Source organism: Mastomys coucha, unplaced genomic scaffold (genome assembly GCF_008632895.1).
Source record: "Mastomys coucha isolate ucsf_1 unplaced genomic scaffold, UCSF_Mcou_1 pScaffold20, whole genome shotgun sequence".
Taxonomy (NCBI): domain Eukaryota; kingdom Metazoa; phylum Chordata; class Mammalia; order Rodentia; family Muridae; genus Mastomys; species Mastomys coucha.
Genome location: NW_022196903.1, coordinates 50,165,279 through 50,175,665, shown reverse-complemented (window position 1 = coordinate 50,175,665; position 10,387 = coordinate 50,165,279). Strand labels below are relative to the sequence as shown.

General features: G+C 48.2%; 1 protein-coding gene across 1 annotated transcript; it reads left to right on the top strand.

Moving 5' to 3' along the window:
• The first annotated feature begins 5,132 nt into the window (after positions 1-5,132).
• Positions 5,133-9,556, top strand: Inmt (indolethylamine N-methyltransferase). The gene is made up of 3 exons (XM_031380850.1): positions 5,133-5,341; positions 6,596-6,803; positions 8,907-9,556. Exons 1-3 carry the CDS (start codon positions 5,185-5,187, stop codon positions 9,334-9,336), a joined length of 795 nt encoding a protein of 264 aa, XP_031236710.1. The 5' UTR covers positions 5,133-5,184; the 3' UTR covers positions 9,337-9,556.
• The last annotated feature ends 831 nt before the right edge of the window (positions 9,557-10,387 follow it).

Here is a 10,387-nt window from a genome sequence, read left to right as displayed (position 1 = left end):
CCACATCACACCACCATACTAACACAGCTTGCCTGAGACTCCTATAACTGTAGAGGATAGAGCTGTAGAGCTGGGCTAACATCAGCTATAAACTCCCCTGCCTTGTTTCCTCTGGAAATGGACTGGTGGCTTCAGGGCCAACTGATGCCCATGCTCCAGGTGTGCTTCTCCTCTGTGTGTGACCTGGAAAAGTACTAATGAGGAGTGCCAGCACCTGCATGCACTGCGAGGCCTAAAGCCACATCCCTGGGTCACAAGTGTAATGGGCTTGAGTGCCTAGACATGTCCCCATCTGGTCCCTGCTTGTCACTGGAGTCAAATGGCTCTCTATAGACTGGGCTAGGATTAGAGTTGAGACCTGGGGACAAAGCTGGGTGGCTCAGCCAGCAATACCATGCAGGCTTCTCGCCACACCATCTGCAGGAATGAGGACTATGGTGGCCTACCATAAATGCCAACCTCAGCCAGAGGAGTCTGACTTCCCAGCCAGTAGCTTGCCATGGACCCTGGTTAAGTCAACTGTGGACTTCAGTATCCTTCCCTGTAAAACGAGAGTATGGGATGACCTCCCCCAGTCAGAAAAACTTGGCCTCCTTTAGGCCAGGAAATGGCTCTAACTTGGCCACAAATGGAGCAGAAATGCATCAGCCATGTGGAGGTTCAGGCTTGCTGCCCCTAGAGGACAGGAATGTTTGGCTGGAGTTTACATAAACAAACAGTTCTGACTCTGTAAAACCGAACAGCCCCAGGTCTCCGCTAAAGCAGGGTCACCCGGCAGTCACCCATGCAGCTTCCCAGGAGGCAGGAAACTGCTATGCTCATGTTTCATAGTTCAAGGGGGTGTTTAATAAAGAGCTAATTAATAATTAGCTAATTGTGCTAGCTAATTCTATGTCTACTTGACACAGGCTAGCATCGTCTGAGAGGAGAGAACCTCAGTAAAAGAAAATGCCTCTGTAAGATGGGGCTGTAGACACGCCTATAAGGCATTTCTTAGTTGTGATCAATTGGGGAGAGCCCAGCCAATTGTGGGTGAAGTCACCCCTGGGCTGGTGATCCTGGGTTCTATAAAAAGCAAGCTGATCAGCTATGAAGAGCAAGTCAGTAAGCAGCACTCCTCCATGGCCTCTGCATCAGCCCTTGCCTCCAGGCTTCTGCCCTTTGAGATCCTGCTCTGACTTCCTTAAGTGATGAATAGTGATATGGAAACTTAAGCAAAATAAACCCTTTCTTCCCCAAGTTGCTTCTGCTCGTGGTGTTTCATCACAGCACTAGGCACTCTAAAACAGGCAGTACTATCCAAGGGCATTGACTGAGGTCTTGAGGCGCCTGTATTAGTCAGGGTTCTCCAGATGGTCCAAGAACTGTACATAGGAAGAGATTTGTTTTAGGCTCTTAATGCACGTGACTGTGGAGACTAGCAAGTCCTAACATTCAGTGTGGAGCTGGCAGGCTAGAGATCCAAGCAAGAGGCCATCAGTCTGCTATCCTATACATGCTTTCATCTGATTGGATAAGGCCCACCACGTTAGTTACTCTGCCACTAAAAAAATTAATCTCATCCAAAACACCATGGCCCAGCCCAGTTGACACATAAAAGGAACATCACAAAAATGGGGGTCAGGATCAAAGGGCCATTAGTGCCCTGGTCTCATACGGCTCAGTATCTTCTCACATACCATCACCCTGAACAGTTTCCCAAACCCTGGATGGAAGGAAATCATCCCAAAGAGAAAGGAAAAACTTACCTTTTTCATGATTTCTACAAGGAAATTAAGCAGATACTTATCCCCCCCCCAAAAAAAATTAAAAATACAAAATCAAAGATTAAAATAAAACAACATGGAAATTCTTTGCCTAAATTATCTGTACTGAAAGTTTTCAAGCCTTGACTTGAAACTCACATATGTAAAAATGCAATCAAAAGCCAGACCAAAATCACCGATTCTATTAAAATTACAGTAACTGTAAGAATTTCAATTGTTGGACACCAGGGGGCACCACTAACATATTCAGGTAGCTGCCCAGGCAGTTGTGGGCACAGGGAGGAATGGATCTTTGCACAAAAGCTCAGTCGCAAGTATCGGGGCAGATGTGAGAAACCCTAGATAAATGTCACACCTTCAGTGTCTCCACTCATGCTAACCCACTAAGATTTAGCTTCCTCAGATCTTAGCTTCAATCCCTTTTAAATAAGTTGAGTAGATGACTAGTTGTATTTTCTATAACTGCATAGACGGCTATACAGCACCATTGTCATGAAGTCGAAACAGCAGATCAGGCTCTGTGAGTTCCAGGAGAGGGGAGCAGTTGTGCCTTCCACAATGAAAGGACGACAATGCCAATGACAGATGGGTTTATATCCTGTGGAGATGTTTCCCCAAGCTCCAGAAAGCCTGAGAGAAAATAATCACCTTCCATTCTGGATGGCAGGGCTCATTCTTCTGGCTGGAAACAAAGCGTCTGAGGGCATGATGGAGGTCCAGGGACAAGATCAATCACTGAGTCCCCAAGTGATTGATTCCTTGAGTTTACTAGGCAGCTTGCGAGCAAGTCCATGAACCACCCAGTTGAAGGTCAAAGAGCCTAATGGATGATCAACAGGGTGAGGATTGGGTGAGACTGTGTTTCCACTTTGGACATAGGGCCTTGAACACGAATCTGGAGCCTCTGCTGCTGACAGGGTGACCTGGGGCATCACATTCCCCACTTCCTTGCTGTTGAGGGGGCAAATACCTTGCAGGTTGTTGTGAAAAAGCCAGGAGACCCCTGCCACATAGTAGGCAATCAATGTCATGAACTTTCCCCATAATGGGATGCCCATCCTCCCCATGCTTGCCCCCTGGGAACCCACTCTGAAGTTGGCTACCCAGGAGCTCTCACCCTTGGATGACTTTTGGAAAGAGATGAGGCAATCGTGTGTGTGTGTGTGTGTGTGTGTGTGTGTGAGAGAGAGAGAGAGAGAGAGAGAGAGAGAGAGAGAGAGAGAGAGTGTGTATGTGAATGTGTGTGTCTGTGTGTGAGTGTGTGTGTGAGTGTGTGTGTCTGTGTGTGAGTGTGTGCATGTGTGTATGTGTGTGAGTGTGTGTGTGTGAGAGAGAGAGAGAGAGAGAGTGTGTATGTGAGTGTGTGTGTCTGTGTGTGTGTGTCTGTGTGTGTGTGAGTTGTGAGTGTGTGTGTCTGTGTGTGAGTGTGTGCATGTGTGTATGTGTGTGAGTGTGTGTGAGAGAGAGAGAGAGTGTGTGTATGTGAGTGTGTGTCTGTGTGTGAGTGTGTGTCTGTGTGTGTGTGAGTTGTGAGTGTGTGTGTCTGTATGTGTGAGTATATGCATGTGTGTATGTGTGTAAGTGTATGTGTGAGTGTGTGTGTGTGAATGTGTGAGTGTGAACGTGTGTGTCTATGTGTGTGTCTGTGTGTGAGTGTGTGTGTGAGTGTGTGTCTCTGTGTGTGAGTGTGTATATGTGTGTGTGAGTGTGTGTGAGTGTGTGTGAGTGTGTGTGTGTGTGAGTTGTGAGTGTGTGTGTCTGTATGTGTGAGTATATGCATGTGTGTATGTGTGTAAGTGTATGTGTGAGTGTGTGTGTGTGAATGTGTGAGTGTGAACGTGTGTGTCTATGTGTGTGTCTGTGTGTGAGTGTGTGTGTGAGTGTGTGTCTCTGTGTGTGAGTGTGTATATGTGTGTGTGAGTGTGTGTGAGTGTGTGTGAGTGTGTGTGTGTGAGTGTGTGTGAGTGTATGTGTGTGTGAGTGTGTGTGTGTGTGAGTATGTGTGTGTCTGTGTGTGTGAGTGTGTGTGAGTGTGTGTGTCTGTGTGTGTCTGTGTGTGAGTATGTGTGTGTCTGTGTGTGTGAGTGTGTGTGTATGAGTGTGTATGTGTGTATGTATGTGTATGAGTGTGTGTGTGTATGACCACTGCAGACTTCCCTACAGCAGAGTAAGAGTCTACACAGCCTCTGTCCATTTTCCCTTTGTGGTAGCAACTGTGTTGGTTAGTTATTTTCCAACCTGACACAAGCTAGAGTCACCTGGGAAGAGAGAACTTCAAGTGAGTAATGGCCTCCATCAGGCTGGTCCATGGGGTGATTCCTTGTGGTGCCACCCCCTTGGCCAGTGGTTCTGGGTTATATAAGAAAGCAGTATTCTTTCAATGTCCCTGCCTCTGCTCCTGCTTGAGTTTTCTTGCCCTGCCCTTCCTCAGTGACAGACTGTGATCAGGAGGTACAAGCCAGAGAAACCCTTTCCTTCCCAGGTTGCTTTTGGTCATGGTGTTTACCAAAGCAATAGAAGGCAAACCGGGGCATCATCTTTCAAAGCAACCAGACCAGACCACACCAGATCTATGTAAGCTGATGATGATTCTGGGGGTGGAGGACAACATGCACGTGTGTACACACGTGTGTGTGGATGTGTGGCACTCTATGCAGTGTCATGACATGTTTTCAATTGTTTGTCCAAGTATAGGGGTTGGTCAAACACACAGGCCTAGTATTTGGGGAGGTGCTGTCAAAGTTTACCCCTGAGCTCATAAAAAAAAAAGAAAAGAAAACATTAAGCCAAATGAGAAAACAAGACTTAAACCACTAGGGAATCATTAACTCCGTTAAAGGCAAGCTGTTTACTAAGGCAAGTTCACTGAGTGTAGAATAGCAGAGAGATTTTAACAATCTCTGATCCTCCTACTTCCCCAGCCCAAGGAGCACTTCTGGTTCTTGTTTTGTTTGACATATCAGAGATGAAGCCCAAGGGCCCGTGAATGTGCTGGCTGGGGGCCTGGCCCTGTGTCCCCACCCTCTACTCTCAACCCAGGAGTGAAACACCCCTGAGAAGACCCTCATCTCTTTGGTCTCTGCCTCTTTCTCTTTGTCTGTTTGTGTACCTCGGTCCCTCTGTAATTCTCTCTTTCCCGATCCCCGTTGTCCACACACCACCCAAGAGGACCAGGTATGAGTGCTTCAAGACCCAATGACCCAGAACAGGACTGGGAGCTCTCTCACATTCTCTTGCTTCATCACAAAAATCAAATCCAGCCAGAAATCTGACACCAGCACTCTCGACACCATCTGCAGGGACCCTAGCTCCTCCCTGAGAAGGAAAGTCTACTAAAGAGATTATAAAAGGCATGGTGGGAAGGGATGAGCACTCTTCAGGGGCAAAGGAGTCCAGAGAGCTCTGTAGGCTGACTAGAATGGAGGGCAAGGTGTACATGGGAGGTGAGGACTATGAAAGAGAGTTCACTCCCAAAGACTACCTGACCACCTTCTACAGCTTCGACTCTGGCACCGTGGCAGAACAGGAAATTGTAAAGTTTAGCCTGCAGAATCTCCACCAGACCTTCTCTACAGGTGAGTGGCCGAGGTCTCCCTGGGGAGGGGCTGGAGCCGCACGAACAGGAAGAGCTCATTCTGTACATACAGATGCTACCGAGGTGACCAACCAGCAGAGCCCACAGACGGCAATGTTTATGGATCCAGAGGAGCCATGCTTCAGGAACAAAGAACTTGGCTTGCAACCATAATCAGTTTCAGGTGCTTCACTCGTAAACTTTGAGGGGTACACCCAGATTTGTGAAGCTCCTAGGCCCACGCTGAGAGAAGTGACATGGGACTGGGCACCAAGGCTGCTCCTCCTTCCCCTTCTGCCAGAGAGAGGCCTTCCAGAAAGCAGCCTTTCTGGGACCTTGAATCTCTCTGAAAAAAAAAAAATCCTTATGAAAATTCTTCCCCACAAACATTCATACAAGTTTCCATAATTTGCCCCCAAAGTCTAAGGGGAAACTAAGGCTGAGGAGGGAGAGAGGTGGCCAAAGTCAGAGAGCTAATAGTAATACCAGCAAGAAGAAAACATAATACTTGAGGTGGCCCAGCACTAATGGGGAAAGTGTGTTCTATGTGACTCTGGGGATTGCTCAGTATACCCTCCGAAAACCTTCTTAACCAGACATTCAGTGCCAAGAAAGCAATAGCAAGGAGCAACCTCAGAATAGAGAGGAAAGGAAGTCCAGTGCTCCTGGAGAAAGCTGGGGCAGAGTACAGGCATCGGTCCTTGGCAGAAGCATAGTAGGTATAAAAGGAGACTGCAGATGGGAGAGAGCAGGCTAAGAAGGCATACCCTAGGCTGCCTCACTTTCTTATGTGTGGCTGCCTTTCCGAGCAAACCAAAAGGGCTCTTGAGAACTGGCTGGTGTCCTTCTCAGCCTTTATCCCAGACCCTGCCACTCTATCAATTCCCCCAGTTCTTCAAAATAAGCCTGTGTCAACTGATGTGTGTGTGTGTGTGTGTGTGTGTGTGTGTGTGTGTGTGAGAGAGAGAGAGAGAGAGAGAGAGAGAGAGAGAGAGAGAGAGAGAGAAATCCTAAATTTATCCAGAAGGCCAGACATACCTCCCAGGCCTCCACGAGTATCCTGGGGTAATGGGGAGGCAATTGAGAATGTCAGCTGTACCCCACCCCCAGCATTGCTCCCCAGTCCTGTCAACACACAGCCCAGAGGCAAGGAGCTGCTGCCCTTCCCAGCTGGAGCATCCTAAGGTGGTTTGGAGCTGCTCAGCAGGATGTGAAGTCAGGGTACCCAGACCTGCCACACTATCTCTCTCCACAGGAGGTGTAGGGGGCGATGTCCTGATTGACATTGGCTCTGGCCCCACCATCTACCAGCTGCTTTCAGCATGTGAGGTCTTCCGGGAGATCATTGCCACTGATTACACCCCGCAGAACCTGCAGGAACTGCAGAAATGGCTGAAGAAGGAGCCAGGAGCCTACGACTGGTCCTCCGTAGTGCAACATGTGTGTGAGCTAGAAGGAGACAGGTATCTACCTGCAAATGGTTCTATGTTGTCCACCCACCTTGTCCTTCTCAGACAAGGCCCCTCTGGTGCTCAGACAGCACATGAACCCACCACCCACCTCACTTTCCTCCTGGCCCGCCTTAACCTCATGAACCTATAACATTCCCTCTGGGTCAGTCCCACCTCCAGCCCTAATGCTGCCCACAACCATCTGGCCCTACTCTCTCTTTCTCTGTACCTGTTCAACCCAGCTGTGACACCAGCTTCTATGTCACCTCCTTCAGGAAGTCCTGCTGACAGTCCCAGCTCACACCACACCTATTCTGCTCTGGAAACTGGTTCAGTGTCTCCTTTGATGTTGGAGGGGCACACTTGTTGTGGAAAGCCAGGCTGTGGAGTACACCCTACACTTGTCCCCTCAGTGTTGTGACAAAGCACAGAGACCAATGACAGTGACCTTCTGTAGCAGGTCCTGTGTCATTTTGGTTCATAGAAGGTATATGTCCCAACTGGAGCTTCAAGGGTCAGTGATTCTGACCTTATCCTACAAATGGGGAAATTGAGGCCCTGGCTTAGAGAGGGTCCTCTAGCCATCCTCAGAACAGAGTAGAAACAGATTAATATTTCTGTCCTGAAATATTGGAACAGAGAACTGACTGTTACAGTACAGAACAGTCTGCAGGTCATGGTTAGAGGGACGCTAATTATAGGTACCTTGGAGATAGTCCCATCTGGTGTCATGAGTCAAGCACACACACAGCCAGGAGGAGGGAGCCCCATGGAGCTCCTGTTATACAGGAAGATAGCTACCATCATGCTAGACAGAGAGAGATAGTGCAGGGTCGGAGAGAGGCTTCAGCAGGGACAGGAGAGCAAGGTTCTGGGCTAGAGGTGACCTCTCCTGTAGCTGCAGTGAGAGAACAGGGATGGATGCATCTCAGGAAGGCCATGCAAGTGACATGAGCCATACAGCAAGGGCTTCAGACCCATGTATGAAGAGGACATGGTCAGGCTTCAGGGAGGGCCACCAAGGCCACACACTGTGACAAAAGTGACATAATGATACAGCGTGTATGCACGTGTGTATGAATGTGCACATGTGTATTTGTGTTTGTACTACGTGTGGATGTAGCATGAATATGTGTATGTGAATGTGTGTATGTCTTTTTGAGATTATATATTTGTATGTTAATGTGCATATGTATATGTGTGTGTATATGTGTTCATATATGTGTATATATATATGTGTGTATACAATGCAGTGTCGGTATACATGTATATCTGGTGTGTGCATGTTTGTGTGTGTGTGTGTGTGTGTGTGTGTGTGTGTGTGTGTTGGCATGAATTCCACAATGGATGTGTGGAGGTTAGAGGCTAACCTGTGGGAACTGGCTCTCTCTTTTCAACATGAGGGTAGAACTCAGCTTATGAGGCTTGCTTGGCAGCCGGCTCCTTTACCCACTGAATAGTCTCATTAGTTCAGGACCTGTGTCTTTAAAAGAACTATTCAGTATACCAAGCCGACGAGAGTGTCAAACCCAGTCGGGGCAGCAGGTGGCAGAGCTACTCTAGCAGTGACAATAACCAGAGAAATCCCACGGAGGAGCTTGGAGGATGCTCGAGTCTGTAGCAACCCTGTGGGTCTCCTCAGCCACTGTGTCAATAAAAGAAGAAAACAGAGACTGCTCCAGAGGAATGACAGCTGAGGTTACTCTGGCCTCCACACGCACGCACAAACATTTGCATGCACTTTTCCACACATGTGCACCCCCACACACATATAAAAACAAAAATAATAATAGTGAAAAAATAATAATAACAGTGAAATACTCCAAAGAGACTGAATGATTTTAAGAAGGAAGGGAATGTGTGAAAGAGGAAGACAAAATCAGATGCCAAATCCTCCATCCCTGGTGGCTGTGAGCAGCTTTGTGTCTCTGTTTCCAGCTGCATGGCATATTGCCAATTAGATTAAATAGCAGGATGGTTGTGGGGCCAGAAAAAAATCGTAAGCACCACAAAAGCTGTTTTTTCTAAGTATGAACTTTATCACTTATCATATGGGCTCATTGCGGTCATGCTCTCCGTGATAATCATCACAGCATCTCTCTGGCCCTCTCCCAGAAGCAGGTGGCAGGAGAAGGAGGCCAAGCTCCGAAGGACAGTCACTCGTGTACTGAGGTGTGATGTGACCAAGACACCCCCGCTGGGGTCAGCTCAAGTGCCTCTGGCTGACTGTGTGCTGACCTTTCTGGCCATGGAGTGTGCCTGTCCTGATGTAGATACCTACCGGGCAGCCTTGCGCAGACTGGCTGGCCTGCTGAAGCCAGGAGGGCACCTGGTGACCTTGGTTACTCTGCGCTTCCAGCACTATATGGTGGGCCCCAAGAAGTTCTCTGGGGTCTACCTGGAGAAGGAGACGGTGGAGAAGGCCATTCAAGATGCCGGTTGCCAGGTGCTGAGGTGTAACTGCGTCCCCCTCAGCTACTCAGAGGCCTACTGCATCAATGATGGTTTATGCTTCGTGGTTGCCCGAAAGGGTCCCAGTGTCTGAGGCCACTGGCAGAGAATCACCTTCCTTTCCCGAGGAAGTTACAGCAATCATTTGTAAAGCCTTGCTCCACAGCTTTCTAACCCTGACCTTGTTGTTTCTATTACCTGGTCACAGTCACAAGGGAAAATCGAAGGTTCTCTATTTTCAGCACCAAAATCCACCCCCTTTGCTCCTTTTGTACCCTGATCAAAGCTCGTTAAAATAAAGTTGTTTCTCTGGATTCTGTCTTGGAATGTCTTCTTCCAACAACAGACAAGTGTTTGGCTGCCAAACATTTATCTAAGAGCCGATACTGTGAGCACACATGCAGGCATAGGTCAGAAAGGAGGAGAAAAGCCCGGCAGATGGTGCTGCAGGTAGCACAAAGCTTTCAATGAAGCAGTTGGAGCTGGGGCCAATGTTGGGGCCTGCAGGTGGTGTTACCTACTGAGGGAGCTAGCCAGGCCTACCAGCTTCCCTCACAGTGGCCAAAGGCAGCTCTTGAGGGTCTCTTGTCTCAGCAGCTTCAGCAGACTTGCAGGTGCCAACCACAGTTAGTCTGGTCACCATGCCCTGGTTCAGAAAAGGGATGCCAATGTGTACAAGGTGCTAGCTGGAGTGGACAGCTTCCAGGTTCCCGGGCCTTTCTATGACAGGAGTGGAAGACTGTTCGGGTGACCCAGAAATACTGGATTTCCCAGCTATGAAGAAATGTGTGCTTGTGTTTTTGACGGTTATTTAAAGCCAGCAATAACCGGTTAGCAGGATATGTGAATGTCACTTTCTCACCTGTACCAGCTTCCATGGGGAAGGTGACTTTCCCTAGCCTACTAGTTGAGTAAGGAGTGTGGCTTTTTGCACAATAAAGAGTTGGAGCTGGGGCAGAAAGAAAGAAAGAAAGAAAGAAAGAAAGAAAGAAAGAAAGAAAGAAAGAAAGAAAGAAAGAAAGAAAGAAAGGGTAGGCAGAGACTTGGGAGAAGCAGAGAGAAGCAAAACACTGAAGGAGATGCGTTGGAACTAGAGACTGGCAATAAGAACCACGTGGAAGACTGGAGAGAGGGCTCAGCGGTTA

What these genes read in the sequence shown, in the direction of transcription:
- Inmt (XM_031380850.1), top strand. Translation starts at nt 5,185, where the DNA reads ATGGAGGGCAAGGTGTACATGGGAGGTGAGGACTATGAAAGAGAGTTC. An exon ending in CCACCAGACCTTCTCTACAG is followed by an intron (nt 5,342 to 6,595) that starts GTGAGTGGCCGA and finishes CTCTCTCCACAG; the next exon opens with GAGGTGTAGGGGGCGATGTC. An exon ending in TGTGAGCTAGAAGGAGACAG is followed by an intron (nt 6,804 to 8,906) that starts GTATCTACCTGC and finishes GCCCTCTCCCAG; the next exon opens with AAGCAGGTGGCAGGAGAAGG.